Raw genomic sequence first — 24,222 nt, forward strand, 5'->3', positions numbered from 1 at the left:
AACGTCGAAATTTTCAAAAATATATTTTTTGCACAGAAGGTGAAAGAATAATCCGATTTTGCTCCAACTTAGCAAATCCTAATATTTGCGTCAGTGCTAGGTCAGGTGGGAAAATGGTACCTCCCCCACAAAGGGTCAAAATTTTGAATAATTACAACTCTCATAAAATGTGATGTAAGAGTTCGATTGTCTTCAAATTTCACACATCCGCATATCTTTGTAAACCCCAAGGTCTGGTGTGAAGATGGGCAATATCGGTCCACTCCTTCTAGTACCTCCCCCACAAAAGGTCGAAATTTTCAAAAATATATTTTTTGCAAAGAAAGTGAAAGAATAATCCGATTTTGCTCGAACTTTGTAAATCCTAATATTTGCATTAGTGCTAGGTCAGGTGTGAAAATGGACAATGTTGGTCCACTCCATCAAGTACCTCCCCCACAAAGGGTCAAAATTTTGAATAGTTACAACTCTCATAAAATGTGATGTAAGAGTTCGATTGTCTTCAAATTCAAAATTGTCTCCACACATCCAAATATTTTTATTAAACCAAGGTCTGGTTCGAATATGGAATATATCGGTCCACTCCTTCTGGTACCTCCCCTACAAAAGCTTGAAATTTTTAACATTTTCTAAATAGTATCACATCTCAAAATGAAGAAACCAAAGTAGTCCAAGGCTGGAACGTCGCAATATTATATGGAATTGGTTCCGGTCCGATACGAAACGGATAATACTGGCCCATTCCTTCAGAACCTACTCCAAAATCTCAGTAATTATAATAGAAGTCAATGTATATGTAAATAACCGAACGTTTGCTGAGGGTATACATCTGTCGGCAAACTCGACTGAAAATTTTTAACTTCTTTCTCCACTTGTTAATCCCGTCTGTAGGCATCGAAGGACAATCCTCTTAAATTATAAATTCTCAAAATAACATTATTTGCAAAAATTTAAATGTATTTGTTTGGTTTTCTTATAAATTACCACCTCCTACCTCCCAGCTATCCATCACACCCCCTCCCCTTCCCCAAAATCACATCCATCCGCTCGGCCAGGCATTCAATTTTAAAAGCTTTGTCATGTTACCAGTAAATATGCTCTTAATTATGGGTAAAAATTGACAACAATTCCATAAGTAATTGATGCAATCGACATGAGATTGTATTTCACATTTGGTTGGGCATACAACGGCAACGACAGCAGCAGCAGCAGCAACAACAAAATCGATGAGCAATTCAAGCCTCGCTCCAACTATCCGGCCATCCATCCATCCATCTATCTATCAATGGATATTTGGCAATAAAGCCAGTGTGCAGAACAACAAACCCAAAATAATGGCAGAGTGTTAGTGTTATTATCCTAAAAGGACCTATATCAACAGAAACATCAACGAAATCATCATCGGCATCATCATTATTTTCCCCAACAGAAAATTGTTGTTACGCCCACTCACCCACTCTCTTTTCGTCCGGCAATTGTTATAGTTATTTTTGGCCATTTTTCAGATAAGCAAACTCAAACAGACACATCCACACACACAGATGGAGAGAAATGTCCTCTTCTTATCCTGCGAATGATGTCTATGAGTTCTATGTATGTGTGAGTGCTTGTGTTTGGATATTTGACATATCCTGGTAATATTATACAAGCACTTTTCAAACAAACAATTCAACAATACATCATAGCCACCATGTGTCCACTCGGTACTCCTCTCAGCAATTCATCCGGATGGACGTAAACACACTCACACACACACACAATGGCAGAAATAGCCAGAGATATACACATTGTTTGGCCAGCAAAAATGTCCCTTAGAATGACATTCATTACCAATGTATATTCCGCACTTGGCCAATAGAGGAGAAGGAGAAGAGGCTTGGAGTAGTTGCAGAAGGATGGACACAAGTTTATCATTAGACTTGACGGACATTCTTGATAAAAATTCATAAAAATACAATTGCTTGATGGTTAGACGTGAAGTGTGTTTTTTTGTTGTTATCTCGAATTGAAGTGGGAAATGTAAGTTTGGTGGAGGGGCTGATGAAATGGGTTTACTTTCTTCTTTTCTTGTGGAGAGAATGGGGTGGGGGGATAATTTGAAGACAGATGAGTTGAGATTAGGCAAAGCCGTTTGGGAAATACTAGCTAAATTATTGCTTGACATTTATTTATGTCTTTGATTTCTTTACAAGTTACACACACACCTAAAGAAGTAAGAGGATTTGTGTGTTAGGCAGGTAAAGGATTACATCTTAACATTACATTTGGGAGTAGATAAATGTTTATATAAAATTCGTTCCTAAAAGTATGCATTGGATTAAGTTTAGATATAAATAGCGCCTTAAACGTTGATAGTTTGTTTTTGCTGGGAATTTCTAACAAATTCCCTATAAATTCCGAGAACTCCTGAAAGTATGCACTAGTATATGTTTTTTTAGATTACTTTTTTTGAGATGCCCATTTATTCTGGTCTACATTTGAAACGACTGGGTTCTGCGAATTTATTTTTTCCTTAAGAGATGCATCCGAGTTTTCTATAGAATAATTCCATTCAGCAGCTTTTCTGATGAAAAAATAATAAAGACAATATTTTTTGTCTTCATTCAGATCATTGTTTTCAATCATTCTACCACTTTTTCTGTACAAAGGAAAATATAACAACATTTTTCTACAAAAAAGGTCAAAACTGCTAATTTCAGCCAACATTTTCCATGGGAAAATTCAATGCAGCCAAATTTTTTTACAGAAAATATAGCTCGTATATAGAGACCCCCTGCTGGTTGTTCATAAAGTCTCCCTTTATCTCATCTCTAAATTATGTCTATCTCACGAATCTAGAGACTCCCATTCTCTTGTCTCTAAATACTCTATTCTCGTCTCTAGAGACCCCATTTCTCTATTCTCTAGAGACTCCCTTTCTCTCGTCCCTACAGACTTCCTTTCTCTCGTCTATAGAGACTGCCTTTCTCTGGTCTATAGAGACTCCCATTTTATCGTCTCTAAATAATTTCTTTCTCTCGGCTCTACAGACTCCCTTTCACTCGTTACTAGAGACTCCCCTTCTCTCTAGAGAAACCTCTTTTCTCGTCTTAGGGGCTCCCTTTCTCTTGCCTCTAGAGACTCCCTTTCTCTCGCCTCTAGGGACTCCCCTCCTCTCTTCTCTAGAGAAACCCCTTTTCTCGTCTTAGGGGCTCCTTTTCTTTTGCCTCTAGAGACTCCCTTTCTCTCGCCTCTAGGGACTCCTCTTCTCTAGTCTCTTGAGAAACCCCTTTTTTCGTCTTAGGAGCTCCTTTTCTCTTGCATCTAGATACTCCCTTTCTCTCGTCTCAAGAGACTCCCTTTCTCTCGTCGCAAGAGACTCCCTTTCTCTCGTCTCAAGAGACTCCCTTTCTCTCGTCTCAAGAGACTCCCTTTCTCTCGTCTCTAGATACTCCCTTTCTCTCGTCCCTACAGACTTCCTTTCTCTCGTCTATAGAGACTGTCTTTCTCTGGTCTATAGAGACTCCCATTTTCTCGTCTTTAAATAATTTCCTTCTCTCGGCTCTACAGACTCGCTTTCTCTCGTTACTAGAGACTCCCCTTCTCTCTTCTCTAGAGATACCCCTTTTCTAGTCTAGTCTCTTGCCTCTAGAGACTTCCTTCCTGCCGCCTCTAGGGACTCCCCTTCTCTCATATCTAGAGAAACCGCTTTTCTCGTCTAAGGGACTTCTTTTCTCTCGCCTCCAGGGACTCCCTTTCTCTCATCTCTAAATACTCCACTTCTCTCGTCCATAGAGATTCCCTTTCTCTCGAGATTCCCATTTTCTCGTTCCTAGACTCTCTTTTTCTCGCTCTAAAGGGCCCTTAATCTCGTCTCTATAGACCCCCTTCATATCGACTCCAGATACTCCATTTGCCTCATATTTGGCCCCACCTTCTATATAGACCCCATCCTTTTCTCTTGCCTCTAGAGATTCTCTTTCTCTCGCCTCCAGGAACTCCCTTTCTCTCATCTCTAAATACTCCCTTTCTCTGGCCCATAGAAATTCCCTTTCTCTAGATATTGCCATTTTCTCGTTTCTAGACTATTTTTCTCGCTCTAGAGGGCCCTTATTCTCGTTTCTATAGACCCCTTTCATGTCGACTCCAGATACTCCATTTGCCTCATATTTGACCCCAACCTTCTATATAGACTCCATCCAGAAGTAGCTTTCAACTCGTTTATATAAATTTACTTTATTTCACCACTGGGCCTCTCCCTTACTATTTTACATTTGCGCTCTATATATCGTCTATAGAAATGCCGAAGGCTCAGTACTACGAGTCTCCTTAGCTCGTCTTTTATGTCGACCCTTTTTACTCATCTATGGAGACTCGCTGCAAGCCGTCTTTGAAACTTCCTTCAATCCGTCTTTGGAGACCGTCCTTCCAATTCCGTCATTCCGCCCGTCTTTGGGGACTCCATTTTATCTTTCACTGATAAAACCCTCTAACCTGTCTCTGGAATCTCCCTTCAACCCTTCTTTAAAGAATTTTCCTAGTTCAGAGCCTCAATCTTCTTTACAGAACTTTCTTTTCCCTCCCTAACATTCGACAGTATTGACATTCTTTAGTTCATCTGTGCAGACTACCTTTAGCTCTTCTTGGGAGACCTCCTTTAGCTCGTCTTGAGAGACTCCCATCAGTTGGTCTTGAGAGAAACCCTTTTTTTTATGAAGACTCCATTTCGCTCATCAATGGAGCTTCCCTGCGGTTAGTGCTTGTATATGAAGTCCGCTCCCAGATCGTCTGTGAAGATTACCTTCGGCTCGTCTTTGGAGGCTGCTTTCAGCTTGCCGCTGGACACTTACTTCAGCTCGCCCATGGAGATTACCTTCAGTTCTTCTGTGGAGCTGAAAGCTCTATAGATCGCCTAAGCCTTACAATTTAAAATTTGAAATCGTTCCCTTTTCCCCAGTTCTCAGTTCGTCCTTGAAGACTCCCTTTCAGCTGGTCTGTGGAGGCGCTTTCACCTCGTCGGTGAGACTTCCTTTAGCTCGCCAATGTTGAATACCTTCAGTTCTTCTATGAAGTTGAAGGCTCTATAGAGGCATTCTTTTCAGTTCACCTAAGACTTACATATTAACATTTGAATTCGTTTCCTTTCTGATCTGTGGAGACCGCTTTTAGACTTCCTATAGCACGCCAATGGTGATTACCTTCAGCTCTTATATGGAGATTTTTTATTCAATCCGCCCAAGCCTTAAAAATTAGACTTTTAAGCGTTTTCTCAACCCCCCGCGAGAGTTTATGTGTCCATGTGTATGAGTTGCATGAGTGACAGGTATTTTAGCCGCTTTCGCGAGCGTGCTGGAGTTGAAAGTTGTGAAATGTATTTGTCATTCTTAATTAACATTTTAATTATGCAAAATGTATACATTAACACCTTTTGCTGTTATTGTTGTTGTTGGTGGTGCTGGCGGTGGCAGTGGCGGTGTCAGCATCGTTGTTCTCTATATGTTCACAAAAATTCTGTCAATTAGCAGCTTTTGAGGTAGAACATCGAAAATGCGGGCGTCGAACATGAGGTAGACTTTGTGGAGCCTTTGAATAAATAAATGTATGAACACATACATACTTTTAGGCGGTTGGGGGAGAGGGAGAGGGAGAGGGAGAGGGGGCCTAGTTTGTTTAAATGTATTAGGGAGGAATGGAGAAAAAAGTAAATTAATTGATTTTAAAATAATCCCCAAAAAACGTTATTTTAAATATTTTTGGGGGGTATGGAAAAAAAATATTTTGAATAAAAAAACAGTGTCCCAAAGTGAGGTTTTCCCAAATTATTTTGGATTTTTCGTTCGGTCCCTCTTTTAAGGCATTCATGTCTTTTTCGCTTTTTTTTTCTTTTGATGGGAAAAAACAACAACAACAGAATGATCTGTTCCAGATCTCCAGGAATGTAAAAGTTTTTACTACTATAACCGATTTTCTCTTTATGATATCGGAGAAAATTGCAGATTCTTGCAGGTTCTGGAACATACCAAAACAATACCTTATATTTTTTGTCCTATTTTAATCACCCTATTACACCTCCATTATCTTTTCGTGAGAATTCCTTTTAACAATTCAAATTAACGCATTTCTCTTACTTGCTCTTGCTTTACCTCCCCCCCTCTCTCTCTCACTCTCTCTCTCTCTCTGACACACACACACAAATGCAGGCCATAAATTCGCTTAAGCTGTGCATTTCTAATTGAGTTTAATTATGTTGTTGCGAACAAATTAACCGCAAGATTAAAGGTTATAAAGAAAAGACCATTCACACCACTACCAACACACTCACACACACAAAACACCTGCTCACCAGCATTACACAGACACACACACACATGTATGTGTGAGTAAGTAAAGCCATATCATTGTTACCGGTATCTTCTGCTTCATCTTCATTGTCAGCCGTAATTTATACATTGGTTGTGGAACATGCTACCCAAAGCTATTTATAAAATAATTTTCTCCACTTCCGCCTTAAGGCCTCCAAAAGCTCTATTTTTGCCTGCTCCCGGCTGCTGACTGACTTGCCGACGGAGCGTTTTCAGCACAACAGCCGTTGCATAGTAATGAGCTAATTAATTATATAAATGTAGCACGTTAAGTGTTATTAATGTAAACACTTTTTGTGGGGGGAGGGGGGTTGGGTCCTAAGGATGTGTTCCTTTGTAAATAAATATTTTTTGGTTGAAACACGTTTCCTCATAAATGATGACCTTTTGGTCGGCAACAAAAAAAAAAAAACAGGAAAAAAAACACAAAACAAAAATTCACTCAAGAAATTAGCGCCTTGATTTGAGCCAATTAACTGAGAGCAAGAGAACAAAACAAGATATATTTTTGGTTAATTAGGAGTATGTTATTCAAATTTTTCTTATGAAGGAATATTACTCATACGCCCCCTGATGATTATGAGAGTATATCATTGTAACATGTCTTTGCTGTTCGCGGAAGTACCAGGGGGCCTATGGTTAATTTGTCTTTACCTAATTCTCATGTATTTACTTATGATTCTTTAATGCTCTCTCTAACTCTCTCTCACGGCAAGGAAATTATCTCTATGCCCAGTGATCACATATCGGATAAAGAATTAGGTAAATAATTTTCTGTTTTTTTTTTGAGGTAAGGAGACAAAGGACACACAATGTCCTTCAGGGCAAATAACTATTATTTCAGTCGAATTTGTCTATAGGAAAAATCCACACCAGTCGAAGTTTTCTATATTTCTATAGTAAAGCCGAAATTTATCCAAGTTTTTGTATAGAAAAGTGATTTCATTCAAATTTTTCTCTAGAAAAATTCAATTCAGAAATTAGTTCAAACAACTTTAACACTTTCATTTTGCTTTCCCTCTCTCTCAGGATAGAAAATATGAAAGAAAATTGGTCCTTTGGGTCGTTCATAGGGGCTCCCCTTCAGCTCGTCTATAGTGACTACCTGTTCTTTCAGTTGGTCTGTAGAGTTATCCTATCCTGTAGGGACTTTCTTCATCTTGACGTTTGAGACCCTCATCAGAGACTCCCTCGTCTATAAAGATTTTTTTCAGATTGTCTATGGAAGCACCTCTCAGCACGCCTACAGAGATGACCTTCAGCTCGTCTATGGAGTGTCCATGATCCTCTCAGAAATAAAATAAAACAAGTAAAAAAGCTGTAATTTCAGCCGCGCCGATCTTTGAATACCCTCCACCATTTGGAACGGATTTGGCAATTCTCAAAAACAATAAAATCCGTTAAAAATTCTGTTAAAATCTTAAAAATACCGAATGTAGCTATTGGGGTCTATACGAAGACATGAACCTGCGTAGGTAACACTTGTCATAAGCCATTACAATATTCAAATGCGAAATGCGAAGATCGACTTCAGCGAAGTTCAAATACCAAATTTAAAACAATAATGTCGCTAAAATCATCCAATTACCGAATATCGGAAGGTACCGTTATATGGGGGGCTATACGAAGACGTAGACCTACACAGACAATTTTCTGTCTTAGGCTGTAGTATCCATTACGAACTTCACATACCAAATTTGAAACTATTCCGGTGAATAATGTCTCTAAAATCATCAAATTAGCGAATATCAGGAGGTACCGTTATATGGGAGCTATACCAAAACGTGGACCTGCATGGCCCATTTTCAATACCAAAAGTCTTGCAGACATAAGATAAATTTGAGCAAAATTTTATTTATCACTTCAATTCGTTCGGAAGCTAGAGTGATTTCCACAGACGGACGGACATCGCAAAATCGACATCGATTTGTATGCTGATCAAGAATATATATATTTTGTGGGGTCTAAAATGTGTATTTCACATTTACCCTCCACCATACTATGGTGAAGTGCAGTCTCTATTGACGATATAAAAAGATCGTCATGGAGATACTCCCTTCAGTTCGTCTATGGAGATACTCCCTTAAGCTCTCTATGGAGAGACTCCCTTCAGCTCATCTTGAGAAAATCTATCTCTCTCAAGATGACTCTCTTCAACTCGTCTATGGAGAGGCAGATCGTTTAGGGGTAGACTCCCTTCAGCTCGTCTATGGATAGACTCCCTTCAGCTCGTCTATGGACAGACTCCCTGCGGCTCGTCTACATCTGAGGAGACCACCTTCAGCTAGTCTATGGAGAGACTCCTTGCAGCCCATCTATGGAGATACTCCCTTCAGCTAGTCTATTGAGATACACCCTTCAGCTCGTCTATGGAGACACTCCCTTCAGCTCGTCGATGGAGACACTCCCTGCAGCTCATCTATGGAGGGACTACCTTCAGCTCATCTATGGAGAGACTCCCTACAGCTCGTCTATGGAGATACTTCCTTCAGTTCTTCTATGGAGAAACTCCCTTCAGCTTATCTTGAGAGGATCCGTCTCTCTCAAGATGACTCTCTTCAACTCTTCTATGGAAAGACAGCCCGTCTATGGAGAGACTCTCTTAATATCGTCTATGGATAGATTCGCTTCAGCTCGTCTATAAAGATCCGCTACACCTCGTCTCCCTCTGTTTCATCTGTAGAGACTCTATCCGGTTCGTCTATAGAGATTCTATCCGGCTCATGTACAGAGACTCGCTCCGCCTCGTCTAATGAGATTGTCTTCAGCACCTTTATCGAGACTCTCATCAGCTCGAGAAGCCCTTCGTCTCATCTAAAAAAAAACTCTTTCGTCTATGGAGACTCACTTTAGCTCACCTATAGAGACATACTACAGCTCGTCTATAAAGACTGACTTTTGCTCTTTTATGAGAGTCCATTACCTCGTAGACTCCCTTCAGGTAAGAGACTCTTTTTGGTTCTTCCATGAAGACGCCTTCAGCAGGTCTAGGGCGACTTTCTTAAACACATATTAAGACATCCCTTCAGCTCGTCTAAAGCGGCTCTCTCTTTAACCCATTCAACTCTCTACTTCTATCGAAACCCTCTCTTCCCCTCTCTTCCCCTCTCTTCCCCTCTCTTCCCCTTTTCTCCTCCCCTCTTCGTCATCTTTAAACACCTTCTCATCTTACCTCTAAGGGTTCTCTTCTATATTGTCGCCATGAACTATAATTTATCTCGAGTGTCCCCAGGGCTTTTACACCCCTACCTCACCTCTCTCTCTTCTTCTTCTTTTATGGATTAGATTTTATTGCTGTTTTCCTGATTTAATGACATTTTTTGCGGAAATATTTCCATAAAATCAGCATCATTTTGTTGCCGAACAAATTATGGTCAAATGTTTTGCTTATTATAAAATGACCCCTTCAAGCTAAATTTGATTTATATCTCATTTCTTACGACTCCCCCCCCCCTCACCTTTTTCTACACTCCCTGATGCGTTCTATAATCAAATGAAAAGTGAGAAGAAGCTAAAGGGATTTGCATGGGCAAGAAAGGGGAGCAGAAGGATGGGAAAAACACTACACATTTCATTTTAAATATGACATTTTTCATAAGCTTTGAATACTAATTTGTGCAGAGCTTAGCAGTTTATGGCGATGATGATGATGATGATGATAGAGTTGTTGTTGGCAGTGCGAATTGCAACACCATGACATTAAATATATGGCCATGATTTTACAAAATTGCATTTTTCCATACTTGGAAATGAGGCTGTTGCTTGGATGCCCTTAGACCCCCATCCTCATCCTGAGATTTATTTCCAGTTGGAAAAGAAGTTCTTTGCTTTTTCCCCCATCTTCAGCCAAGAGATTAAATTCTATGATGAAAAAAAAATCCAATATAACAACGAATTGCAAGAAAATTATTTAATTTTCTCAAATCTCCTCAGCTGTGCAAGGCTCTGGGAAAATATTATGAAAAGCAAAACCGAAAAGCGAGAAATAGAAAGGCAACGAAGAAAACTGCCAACATCTGCAAAATTTTAACAGATTTCTAATTATGGCAACTGACTAAGCGTGGCATTGGTGGCCATGCATTGCCTCGCCTTGGTCAGTTTCCATTTAAGATGCTGCCAACGACTCCATACAGAACTTGCACTTCATCATGGCGGTATTGTTCTGTTACACATAGGACCACATCCTTTTTTGTCTCTTTCTCTCTGTTTTCCCAACTTCCGCTTTCAGTTTGGTTCCTGGAGAAAAAAAAAACAGCCAACCTCCAACCATGACGCATTTTTACCTTGCGTGAGCCATAATTTTTTTCGCAACACCATTTGTTGTTGCCTTTGTTATTATTGGGGTTTATGAATCCATTCAGAACATTGTTGTTGCTGTTGTTGCAACACCATCATGACGCTGTGTAAGTTTCCGTTTCCCAACTATTGTATGGTCCTCCGACTGGTCAGTCCTTTGGCCAGCAGCTGTATTTGTTATGCGTTGCAATTTTTTGTTGTTGCCGCCATTCTCATGTGTCGCCCACACATACACATACATATTTTTATACATAGGTACCTGTCGCTTGTCATGCTCAATCTTGCAAATTAAGCAGAATTTAATAAAATCATGAAGTTCTGGCTGCACAAAAAGAAAAATATTTAAAAAAGTCCCAAGGTCATCTAATGTGGAGAACATGGGGAACATGTACCCTAGGCTTCTACTGGAAAAATATGCATTTCGGGTCCATCAACTGGAGAGTAGATGGATTTAAGTCTTTCTTCTGGAGAGTAGATGGCATTAGTATCCATGTACATGAGAGTAAATGGCCTTCGGGTCCAACTACTGGAGTGTAAAAGGTCTTCGGGTCCATCTACTAGAGAGTATATGGCCTTCGGGTCCATCTACTGGAGAGTAGATAGCCTTGGGGTTCATCTACTGGAGAGTAGATAGCCTTGGGGTACATCTACTGAAGAGTAGATGGCCTTCGGGTCCATCTACTGGAGTGTACAAGGTCTTCGGGTCCACCTACTAGAGAGTAGATGTTTCTCGGTTCCATCTGCTGAAGAGTGGGAGGTCTCTGGGTCCATCTACTGGAGAGTGGAAGGACTTCGAGTCCATCTACTGGAGAATAGATAGTCTTCGGGTACATCTACTGGAGAGTAGATGGTCTTCGGATACAATTTCTGGAGAGTAGATAGAATCCAGGCCGATCTACTGGAGAGTAGATGGCCTTCGAGTCCATCTACTGTAGAGTAGTTGGTCTTCGAGTCGATCTACTGGAGAGTAGATGGTCTTTGGGTACATCTACTGGAGAGTAGATAGTCTTCGGGTATATCTACTGGAGAGTAGATAGTCTTCGGGTACATCTACTGGAGAGTAGATGGTCTTCGGAAACATCTACTGGAGAGTAGATGGACTCCAGGCCCATCTATTGAAGAGTAGATGGCCTTCGAGTCCATCTACTGTAGAGTAGTTGGCCTGCCGCTCCATTTACTGGAGAGTAAATAGCCTTCGAGTCCATCTACTGGAGAGTAGACGACCTTTGGCTCCATCTACTATAGAGTAGAAGGTCTCCGGTTCCATCTTCTGTAGAATAGAGTGTCCCCTTTGGTCATCAGTACATGTCACCTGCCATCTCCTCTACAGTGGGTGTAACCTAGGGTCACCTACTTCACAGTAGATGCCACCAGGGCCATCTACTCTACAGTAGATGACACCTAGGGTCATCTACTATGCAGTAGATTACACTTTCACTCATCAACTCCTCGGTAGATGACACCAGGAGACATCTACTTCACAGAAGATTCCAACAGGAGTCATCTACTCTATCGTGGATGTCACCAGAAGTCATCTACTGCATTGTAGATGACACCTGAAGTAATCTATTCTATCTAAAATTGCTTCTGGAGGCATCTACTCTACTTAGATGGCACTTGGACTCATATATTCCATCGTAGATGGAAGCTGATGCCAACTACCTCATCATAGATGACAGCTGGGGACAACTACACCATAGTAGATGGCAGCTGTAGCCATCCCCTCCATCGTAGATGACATCTGGGGTCATATATTCTTTCGTAGATGACACCTGTGGTCATCTAATCTATTGTTCGTGGGTGGGGCCATCTACTCCATCGTAGATTGCAGCTGTGTCCATCTACTCCATTGTAGATTGCAGCTGTGTCCATCTACTCCATTGTAGATGACACCTGGACTCATCTATTCTATCGTAAATGGAAGCTTGGGCTGTCTACTCCATCGTTGGTGGCAACTTGGGCCATCTAGTTCATCGTAGATACCAGTTGAGGCCTTCTACTCCATCGTAGATGACATCAGGGGGCCAAAAGTTGTATTGTAGATGACACCTGGGCTCATCTACTTTCTCGTAGATACTTAGCCATCTTTTCGGTAGTATGTAACGTTCTTGTCTTACATAACACACCTTTGTCAAACTTTTCCCCAAAACTTTTTTTGCGTCCTTATTCCAACCTCGATTCCAACGAGAAAAACCAACATTCAAGTTATTCATCCGCAATTATCCCCAAACATTGGCATTTTAACTCGTAGCTCAAAGCTTGCCACACGAACTTGTTTTTCATGGCCATTCATTCGTGAACGCTTTGCTGGCTAAAAGAGATTTTAAAGTCTTCCATTTTTTTTTGGCAAATTTGACTTCATATCTACTCTCTCCCTTCTTCCAAAAAATTTCCAAAACAAAAAAAAAGAATGATGTTGTGTCTTTGTTGTTTTGTTGTATTTCCGCTTTTATCATATCCTGTTACCCCCCTCAAAAACAACAACAAAAAACAATAAGCCAAACTAAGCTGGCTGGGAATAGTGACTGCTGACTTTATCTCGGCATGCCAATGCCTATTTATTGTCCAAAAACAGTTTTAGACAAACAGGCATTAGCATACAAAATAACTACAGCAACTACAACACATCAGCTCTCCTACTCTTTTTCCAAAAATTTGTTCCAAACAATGGAGGAAATTTAAAGCCCTTCACTCACTTTCACTCCCCCACTCTCTTTGGCCATATTTGCTTACTCGCATGATTTTTTGTTTTTTTTTTTTCTCATTGAGCAAACGGTAATGGTTGTTGCTGTTTTTTTCTATTTTGCATTTCGGGCAATGTGTGTTTGATGGCATCTCTTTGTATGTGTGTGTGTGTCTGTTTGGTTATTCATGTTTAGTCAACAAGATTTGAGTATAAACTTAATTGCTCACTTGAATACGTATTTCCGGTTTTACGCATAACAATTTTTGTAACTTTGTAACATGTCCCCTGGTTTATGTGAGAGGCCGGATTGGGCGATAGAGTGTGTGTGAGAGAGAGAGAGAGAGAGAGAGAGAGTTAGAGAGGATGTGCTTTAAGGTTTGTCTTCAATATACATTTGATGTAAACAACATCATAGCCTTGTGGATTTATTGTGTATATGGTGGAATACAGTGACCAGACGGGGTATTGTGGAGGCCCCTTAAACTGAGACTAAGGACAAATTTTCTTTACAGAAAATGTTTGTGAAAATGGAAGGAAATCTCTTAAAACCTTTATTTTCAAATGTCTCAAGCTTTAAGCGACATATTTCCCTCAAAAAAAAAAAAAATATATAGAGCAGGATGAGACCATTTTTTTAATAAACAAGTGAAATAAAATCATACGGTTTTGCAGACAGATTTATACCCCCAGCCTTGAGTTATGATTATTCAAACTGTTGACGCTTTATGGGGGAGGTTCCAAAGCAGTTGGCCAATATTGACCAATTCGTATCTGACCAAAGACTAATAAAAATATTACAATGTGCCATATTTGGACTATATCGACTACTTCCTATACTTCATATGAGATAGAAGATAGAGAAATGGGACATGTGAAGTTTGAATAGAACCGGATGCTTATTTTGGATTTTATAATAGCTTTGATTGTTCAAAATTTTGAGGTACTAGAAGGAGTGCACCGATATATCCCATCTTCACACCAGACCTTGGGTAATTAAAAATATTAAGATGTGTGAAATTTGAAGAGAACCGGATGCCTATTTCGGATTTTATAATCGTTTTTGGTTATTCAAAACTTTGACCCTTTATGGGGGAGGTACCAGAAGGAATGCCATCTGCCATCTTTACAATAGATCTTGTGTTGCTGAAAATATTGAGATGTACCGAGTCTGAATGGAATCGGATGTTAATTTCGTTTATTTTTGAGCTTCATGAATATTCAAAATTTTGACCCTTTGTTGGGGAGGTACCAGAAGGGTTAGACCGATTTATCCCAACTTCACACCAGACCTTGAGTTAATAAAAATATTGTGATGTGTGTAATTTGAAGAGAACCGAATGCCTATTTCGGATTTTATAATCGTTTTTGGTTATTCAAAACTTTGACCCTTTTTGGGGGAGGTATCAGAAGGAATAGTCCGATCTCTACCATCTTTACAACAGATCTTTTGTTGGTGAAAATATTGAGTTATGCCAAGTCTGAATGGAATCAGATGTTAATTTCGTGTTTTCTGAGCTTTATGGATATTCAAAATTTTGACCCATTGTGGGGGAAGTACCAGAAGGAGTAGACCGATATTGCCCATCTTCACACCAGACCTTGATTTAGTAAAAATATTGTGATGTGGGAATTTGAAAACAATCGGACATCACTTTTTATAAGTGTTATAATTATTCAAAATTTTGACCCTATGTGGGAGAGGTACTTGATGGAGTGGACCGATATTGTTCATTTTCGCACCTGACCCAGCATTGATGGAAATAAGATGATTCGCAAAGTTGAAGCAAAATCGGATAATACTTTCTCTTTCTGTGCGCTAAATTATTTTCTTTGAAAATGTTGACATTTTGTGTGGGAAGTGCTAGAAGGAGTGGACCGATATTGCCCATCTCCAAACTCAATCTAAGTTTGATAATAATATTATGATGCACCAAGTTTGCAACAAATCGGATACTCCCTTCGAGAGTTATTTTGTGCAGCAGCCAAACAGACGGACGGATATCGCTATAACGACTCCAAATGTCCTGAAACGGATTTAGACTAAATAAACCTAGGATCTAAAACCGTTTTTCGATGAGGCACCTTTTGGCCGTATCAAATGATATATAGCCTCTGTAGCCCAATGGCTGAGGGTATAAAAACGCCTCAGACTGTAAGAAAAAATTTTCCCTCCAAAAAATTAGAGCAGGCTTTGAGACCAATTTTTTATTGGCATATCCTCTGATCCTGAGACAATATTTTTACTATCAAAAAATTATGATTTGCCATGGAAATTTTCAACCAAGCCTGGTTGAATCGGAGCTCCTGCAGGAAATCTGTTATTTATGGATTTAGGTCATACAAAAAAATTTTGATGAATCATTTTTCTATCAGGAAATCTTCTGTTCCGCCTGGCAGCACAAGATTCCATGTAGCGTGGCTTAATAAGATTTCCTAAAAAATTCTGAAATTCAGCAAGTTTTAATAGGTTTATTATAGGAAATAATCTAATCAGACCGTTCGGATATGATTTCCAATTGGAAATATTATTCTCCGCCTGACTTAAACTGATTTTACATCATTTCATATTCAGCCCTGGATGAAAAAATCTCCCCACAAAAATCGTCCTCTCAGCGTGGCTGAATAAAATTTGCCTCAGCGAATCTTCAATTCATCTGGGATCAATTTTGCCATAGAAAAAACCACCTCCTCAAAACATTTTACTTAAAGGCATTTCCACAATTTTTGGTCGACCACTGTCAACAGCATCGTCCATGGCGAAATAAGTGCTGTTTTTTTTTTTTTTGGAAATGCCCACCTCTCTCTCTCCCCTTTGCATTTAGCCACTAATGAAATAAACCATTGCCTGGCCTTTTTTCTCAAAACAAAAAGCCAAAAGGATTCGCAATTGTATCTTTAATTTAGAGCACATCCTGCCAGGCAGGCATGGCCCTGGGAAGAATGACGACCACTTGAACGGAATGTAAGCACGTTTTTGCGGTTAGACCAAATAGCTGAACAAAACTGGGAAAAACAAACGAAACCAACAAAATAACAACTAAGAACAACATCCGTTTCCGTTCAATGGCAACGGTAACAGACAATAACAACAACAACAGCAACAACAAAATAAAACCAATGGTTAAGTTAAAAAAGGGAGTCCCCTTAACCAGGCTACTACAATGGCAATGTAAAAGGCTACAAGTACCCCCCTCCCCACCAACCTAAATTCATTTTGGAATAAAGTACTTGGCACTGGTGGCAACCAATCTCCAATCATCCTCTCCATGTTTTCCATTCCCAAACCCAAATTAAATTTAATCAAGCCACAAATTCTTCAGCTATGCCCTGCTCTTCTTCAATTGCTTTCTTTAGATTATTGTTATGCACAATTGCATCAAAAATCCATTTGTTAACGCTCCATGGAATGCATTCAATGGCAGGAATTTTCCCCAGACCTTTAGGATACCTTTAAACGTGGAAGGATATTTGGCCAAGTCATGGATCTAGCCTGGCATGGCGAGGGAGAAAGGAACCACCACAATAACCATTAATTTACCAAACGAAGCCAGGCAACCTGCATGTGAATGGTATCCTGAAAATGCTTGGGCGCCATCCACACACCCAAAGACACACACACATTGGGATAAATGTATATGCGGTAAACACCAGTCGTGTAAACTCAGTCTTTCAAACTTACCGACAGCATGATGTTATCCGGTATTTTCCTATGGCCTAAATCCAAATTCGCGGACATGTATCTCAACAGACCTCATGTACACTCACTCACATATGCATATGTAGACGTCTGTGTGAATTGCAAATGTCAACAGAATTACATTAATTTCACGTTACATTATATTAGGGGATACATATTTCCCACACATCAGTATTGGCTCAATGCTCTAAACCCGAATAATGTGGAGCAAAATGGGAAACTCAGGAGACTTTTAAAAATTAGAACCTGAAAATAGTTTTTTTTACTAAAAAGAAATAAACCGGGTTTAGATTTTTTCTAAAAAACAAATCATATTCGTGATCTGAGGTCAGTTTTTTCCAAAGAAAAGTGCATCCTCGGGGGCTAAGGTTAGTTTTATAGGACAAAAAAGTCAATCTCAGCTCCTGAGGTCAACTTTTTCTATAGCGGAAAATGTATCGTCAGGAACTGAGGTTAGTTTTTTTCTACAGAAAAAAAATTCATCCTCAGAAACTGGGGTTAGTTTTTTTATAGAAAAAAGAAATCATCCTCAGGAATTGAGATTAATTTTTTCTATATAAAAAAACCATCCTCAAAGTTAGTTTTTTTATGGAAACTTAGTTTTTTTCATTAATATAATATTATTATTGATTTTTGAAAAAAAAAATGTCTGCTTTGGGTGGAAATTTATTGGGCGCCATTTTGAAGTTAATTAAAGAAATTCATTTAAGGGCTCGAGGACCAATTTTCTATAGAAAATGCCTCAAATGACAACAAAAAATTTTTATTTTAAGATTTTTTATTCAGAAATACATAACCCCGACTCTATGGGAAAAAATTACCTCATGTTCAAAAAACAATTTCTCATCAGTTGGAAAAAGTTCCCTACCTGCATTAACATTGGGCGCCACATTGGGGTAACTTTTTTTATTAAAAATCCCTGCACAAAATCCCTGTGGATTCCTTTTTATACCCAGTGACCGAAAAAAGGCTCATGAGCTGAACATAGCGCAATATTTCATTGGGCAAATATTGAGAAATGAGCTCGGGATAAAGCCAATGAAATTCCAAAAAGTGCAAGAACTTACACCGCACCGGAAAGAAAATAGACCCAAAAGAGCTAAAGAGTTGCATCGCTTGGGAGAAAGTGGTGAACTGCCGAATTTGGTTTTCTCCGATGGGAAAACATTCGTTGTGCAGCAGAAGTCCAGTTTGTAAACAAACAAAATGATCCTCAAGCAAGCGCTTCGCAGAGAATGAGCCAAAATACTGCAGAGCAACATTCAGGCAGCATGTGACGGTTTCATTGGCCGTTTGAAGACCATAATTCGTACCAAAGATGACCAATGCGGACAAATCTAAACTTATTCTAGAATTTGATGCTATTTCCGACCTTTTTTCTTTCATTCAATAATATTTAACATTTAAAAAAGCTGTAAGTTCGGCCGGGCCGAACTTTTAATGCTCTCCACCATTTGGTACAAACTTGGCAATTTCCAAAAAAAGAAATAAAATCCGTTAAAAATTCTCTTAAAATCTTAAAAATACCGAATGCTTATACGACGACGTGGACCTGCACAGGCAACTTTTGTCATAAGTTATTACAATATTTAAATGCGAAACTTGAAGAAAAATCTGTTTATAATGTAGCTAAAATCATCAAAATTCCGAATATGGGGGTACCGTTAAATGGGGGCTATATGAAAACGTGGACCTACGTGACCCATTTACGAACTTAACCTGCCTACTGGCAAAATATACATGTGTGCAATTTTAGCCTTCTATCACAATTTGTTCGAAGGATAGTGTGATTACAACAGACAGACAGAATTAGAATTTTACGCTGGTCAAGAATATATGTACTTTGTTGGGTCTGACATGAGTATTTCGAGAAGTTACAAACGGAATGACAAAATTAATATACCCTCCATAGTATGGTGGAGGGTATAACAATGTAAAAATTATGTCGTTTGACTTTTTTACAGTTTTTTTTTATCTCACCCTGAATATGTATGGTAGAGGGTATAATTCTCAGGGAATGTTGAACGTTTTTATCTTGAAAAAAATGTCCAGGAATATTGGGTTCCCTTTTTTCTATAAAAAACAGACCTTGAGGGTCTGAGTTCTTTTTCATCTATTTAAAAAATGAATCCTTAGAATTTGAAGATTATTTGCATAGAAAAATAATTCCTCCGATCCCGATGTCTTTTTATAGAAAACTGTCCAATTAATTTGATTTTTTTTTTATATTTTATTTGTACTCAGAACCCCAGGAACTTTCCGACTATAAATCTACCCTTGCCCCCGAAAAAATCCAATAAAAATCTTTTCTTCCACCTTCATCCCTTTTCTCTTCCTTTTTATTATTATTCCTCACATATACAATGACAAATAATTTTCTTTTTCGATTTTCATTTTGTAGATACGTTGCGGCAATGTCTGGACCGCTGCCATTGTCCCACCATGATCATGATAGAAATCACAATATCGAACCCTCGCGTAATCGGAAAATTCTCGACGCAATCGCAAACGTTGTAACTCGGTGGCGGAACATTTTTTCAAATCATGTTCGATTTTATGCATACAGGGGCGACATAGATCCAATTCTGTATTGAAATCATGCCAGTAATCTCCCTGCGGTATTTGCTCACATTTATGGCATTTAGCCACATTCAGGGGGCTACAGATTACCCCAATAGCGGGGAGTATCTTTCGGCGGCTGCCAAATGCTGAGGAAATGCGTAGTTTTGGACGTTCAACGTGATGGGGATATGTTGAGGGACTACAAAGATAGATAAAGAGAGAGAAAAAGATTAAGAGAGAGTAATTAGTTGAGCTTTAAGAGCTAAGTTATAGAAGAGCGGAATTCAAGTTTAGAAATTTCTCTCTTTTTAAATGAAAAGAAGTAATTCCCGTTTACTTTATGGTATTTGAACAATTTCAAATATAATATTATTAACTGAAAAGAAATAATTCTCATTTACCTTAATTGCAATAATATTATAAAATAAAGGGAAATAATTCTCCTTCAGTTTGTATCAAATTTCCTAAATTACCCCGGTGTTAAAAACCTTTCTTTATCCTTCCTCGCCGCTCCAATATTAAACGGTTTGGCTGCATTCCTTAAGGGTTTCCTTGTTTCCACATCATAGCTGCCCACACATGGCATATTGGCATTTGAGGGACCCAATAGCCTTGGAGCCTTACTGGCAAAGGCCGAATAACCTAATTTTGAAGGCCACTAAAATTCACAAACTTAAAATTTACATTAAAATGTATTTAAAAATATGGGCCCACCTTAATTTCCAATAAATTCCTCTCATCAACTCTTGTTGCTGGTCCAGGACTCAGGAAAACATCGCCCTGATGTTGGCGCATAAATGATGTTAAACATGGCCCTCGCAGCGGCAGGGTTACACGTTCCAAACTCGAGCCGAAAGCCACTTTTGGAATTTCCGGTGGATTGACAACATAAACGAAACCTGGAAATTGAAATGGGAGACGGAGAATTCAGATATACTTATTTTTATAAACCTAACCTTAAAATGTTTAAGGTTTTGTTAGAAAATCCTAGTTGGCAACTCTAATTCTCATTGAGGACACAAACCACAGTTTAGACGATGAACGTAAATCGAAAAGTCCTACAATTTCAAACAATAACAAGTTCTTATTTGTTCCAATTGGAACACTGATTCTACTGAAATAATTATCTTTTAGAGAACATCTGTATACCAATTGGAACCAAAGGAAATTTTTCCAACTACGAAAATTTGAGAAAATAATTGAAGAAAATTTAGCTCTAGAAGAAAATGAACCCTGTGTTAAGGACAAATGGGTTCCGAAAAAAAACTCAATTGGTTTCCAATTTTGAATGTGAAAATGTATTGGGCGCCATCGGGACCATTGGTGATTGAGAAATCTATTTCAGGTCCTAGAACTAATTTTTCTCCTATAGAAAAAAGTCACTTCCCCACCTGAGAACACATTTTTTCTATAAAAACTTATTTAAAAAATTGGTTTAGGCCATTGGTAAGGGATAAGGGATTTGTATTGGGCGCCATTTTGAAAGTATTTGATTAATTTATTCAGGTTCTTGGGGCAATTTTCCTTTTTTTACAAAAATCGACAGCCATCAGACTCAGGCCCTCAGGACATCTCTAGGAATTAGCCCAATATTGAAAGTTTTTTTTAAAAACCTGATTTGGTTCAAAATGTATTGGGCGCCATTTTTAAGGTAATTGAAGAAATTAATCTTAGACCCTGCAGACAGTTTTTTGTATATAAAGAGTCATTAAGACATGTTTCTTGTACAGAAATCAATTGACCTCAGTCCCTGGGAAGATCAGAAAAAAGTGGCAACTGGCCCTGAGAAACTCTCTCTAGGAGAAAGTCCTGCTGACAACCAAAAATGTATTGGGCGCCATTTTAAAGGTAATTAAAGAAATTGATCTCAGACCTTGCGTTAAAAGCCTTGGCGAAAATTTTTTGTAGAAAAAAACTAACCTCCGATCCTCAGAAAATCAGGAAAAAATTGTTATCTAGTTATTGTATAAAATTAATTTGGATCAAACAATGTATTGGGCGCCACTTTGAATGTAATTGAAGAAATTTATTGGCTCTAAGCACCATTTCCCTAGAGAAGACTGTAAAGCTGATTTTTTATAGAAAACAGGCGATCTCATGTCTGGGGAAGATTTCTTCTGTAGAAAAATGTAATCTTTGAGAAATGTCCTCAGATTGATCTGAGAACATTAAAAAGCAAAGTTTTAAAAAAATTCGACATTTGACTTGGGGAACGGTTATTTTGTAGAAAATATGTACCTAAGACTTCGGCACACATCCTATCTACAGAAAACTGGTGGCCTGAGGCTTTAAAGGAACATTTTTCTGTGAAATAAGTAATAATGGCCCTCGAGGGCAATTTTCTTCAAACAAAAAAAAAAGATATCTAGCCCTGCTCACAGATTTTTTACTCAAGAAAATGTGACCTTTGTTCTTGGGATTAAATATTGAAAAAGGGATGTGAAGCCCTAAGCAGATTTTTGTATATTTATTTATATATATATTTTTTTACAAGTCTCCCAAGGCTTCTAGAACAACTTTTTATCTTTAAAAGAAGTGATCTCATAGCAAAGAAATGGTTTACCTCAAGTCCTGAGGGCAGTTAACCTTGAGATTTTGTACAAAAAATTGGACCTCAGGGACTTTTAAGAATTATTATTCTTTTTTTTTATGTGAAAAATTTTTTACAGACGAAAATGACTTCAGGCTCTTAGAACAATTTTTTTTATTTAAGTTTTTTTTTTTTTTTTTTTTTTTTTGGCTGAGGCTCTTCATGGAAAAAACATGAACTAATAATTTTTCTTGGTTGCAATGTCCATTCCATTCCATCCATACATTGGGCGCCATTTTTCAGTTGGTTATAGTTTTTTCTATTGGAAAAAATCTGTAGAATGAAGTGAACATTTTATAACTTGAAAAATGGCGCCCAATGTATGTAACAGAAGATCAACATAATTTTATGTTAAAAAGGTTTATTATTTAATAAAACGGATCTACTCGGGTAGTATAGTACCAAAAAAAGTTGTCGAGGACCCGAATCGAAGTATTTTTTTAGAAAAGTTTCCATTTTTTGTAAATACCTCTTTGCTTGGCCCGATTTCTTATCAATTGGCTCTCTTTGCGTTGAGCCCTCAATTTAATTCTCTCCTCCTGGGTTAATTTCTTTAAAAACATATTTTTATTGTTTCACTTTCACTATCTTTTCTTATCGCGTCGGATGTGGTGCCTTAAACTTATTGCAAAGAACTGAAATGAAGGTTATGGTAACGTTGGGCGCCAAGCTACTACTACTACTACCATGACCTAAACCTAAATGGATTTTCAATAGAAATAGAAATCAAACGCACGCGGAATTTTGTATTGAGGAAGCTAATGGTTGTTTAATTGGCCTTTCTCCACACACACACACGAACACACACACCCACATACACCGATGGCAAATATTAGAATTTACGCCAGCAATGGCATATCACGCACTAACTAACAGGAATCAATCACGATATTGCACGCATTCTATAATGGCGATATTCCAATATTTTATGGTTTTTGTTGTTGTGATTTGAAACCAAGTTGAGAGGTAATCAATAAATATGCCATAAAATAACAACAAGGACACAGGTTTAACATTTACCTCCATTGCTACCGCGTATTTGAATTGCTAGGCAGGACTTCCAGAATATTTATTGTCCAAAAGCCCTTATTGATAATTCTGTATTTTTTATCAAATTTAAATTTTTGTTTCAATGACTTAAACATTTTTCGTTTTTTGTCCTCAACATGAAATCCGTAGATTTTTTTAAATTCCATGCCTGTCCTCCACTGCTTCAATTTCAAATCAGGATAATATTTTATTAAAATTCCTTGTTTGTTATGCTTCTTGTTTTCTACATACCTTCCATATTTGATTTAGCAGTCCTCTCTGTTTAACCAAATCTTTAATTTATTCTCTCCTTCTCCATTTGCAAAATGCAATTTTGGTCCGCAGTTACGTAGAAATTTTCTTCAATTTTTTTTTTCCTTTTTTTTGCGGAGCGAAATGACAATATTGGCGCTGTTATACGCTTTCTTTACGTTTTAAATTACAATTCCCACTGAAAATTCAACGACGAAGAGACGAGAAATACAAAAAAAAACACAACAACAAAACGTAAACAAGAAAACATTAATAAAATTTCAAAATAGTTTTTTATTTTGAAAACTTTTCGCTTTGCTCCTGTTTTGCATTTTGTGGGTATTGCCAGTGCAATGCAACGGCCAGTATGAATGGCAGAGGGGTAGTCACAAGGAGAGAATTTTTACTCTTAAGACAGGATAAAGTTGTCCTTAATTTTTATTGAAATCAAATTTTCAAATTTTTATACCCTATATTAACAACCCAATGAGAACACGACATGAAAAATCACAGCTGTCTTATTTTCAGACTTTTTGGGAAATACGTTTCAAAATTCCGAAAATAGGGCGCTATACCAAAAAACACCTCATGGGGTCTTGGGGATATTTCTAGGTGAGAAGATTTAACTTTGCTTCCATTATATGAAGGAGGGATTGAAAAATCGTTTTTAAGCAACGTAGCGGCATTTCTGTTTGCCGAAACCTCTGCCTGAAAATCCTGCACTTTTCCTGCTGGCTGACGATCAAAAAATTCAAAATATGCATCTGGT

General features: G+C 38.3%; 1 protein-coding gene across 1 annotated transcript; it reads right to left on the reverse strand.

Moving 5' to 3' along the window:
* Positions 1-19,337: 19,337 nt before the first annotated feature.
* On the reverse strand, positions 19,338-23,899 carry LOC101893758 (uncharacterized). The gene is made up of 4 exons (XM_020037220.2): positions 23,454-23,899; positions 20,297-20,481; positions 20,056-20,240; positions 19,338-19,781 (listed from the first exon to the last, which is right to left on the reverse strand). Exons 1-4 carry the CDS (start codon positions 23,458-23,460, stop codon positions 19,373-19,375), a joined length of 786 nt encoding a protein of 261 aa, XP_019892779.1. The 5' UTR covers positions 23,461-23,899; the 3' UTR covers positions 19,338-19,372.
* Positions 23,900-24,222: the final 323 nt, after the last annotated feature.

Source organism: Musca domestica, unplaced genomic scaffold (assembly GCF_030504385.1).
Source record: "Musca domestica strain aabys unplaced genomic scaffold, Musca_domestica.polishedcontigs.V.1.1 25, whole genome shotgun sequence".
Classification (NCBI taxonomy): domain Eukaryota; kingdom Metazoa; phylum Arthropoda; class Insecta; order Diptera; family Muscidae; genus Musca; species Musca domestica.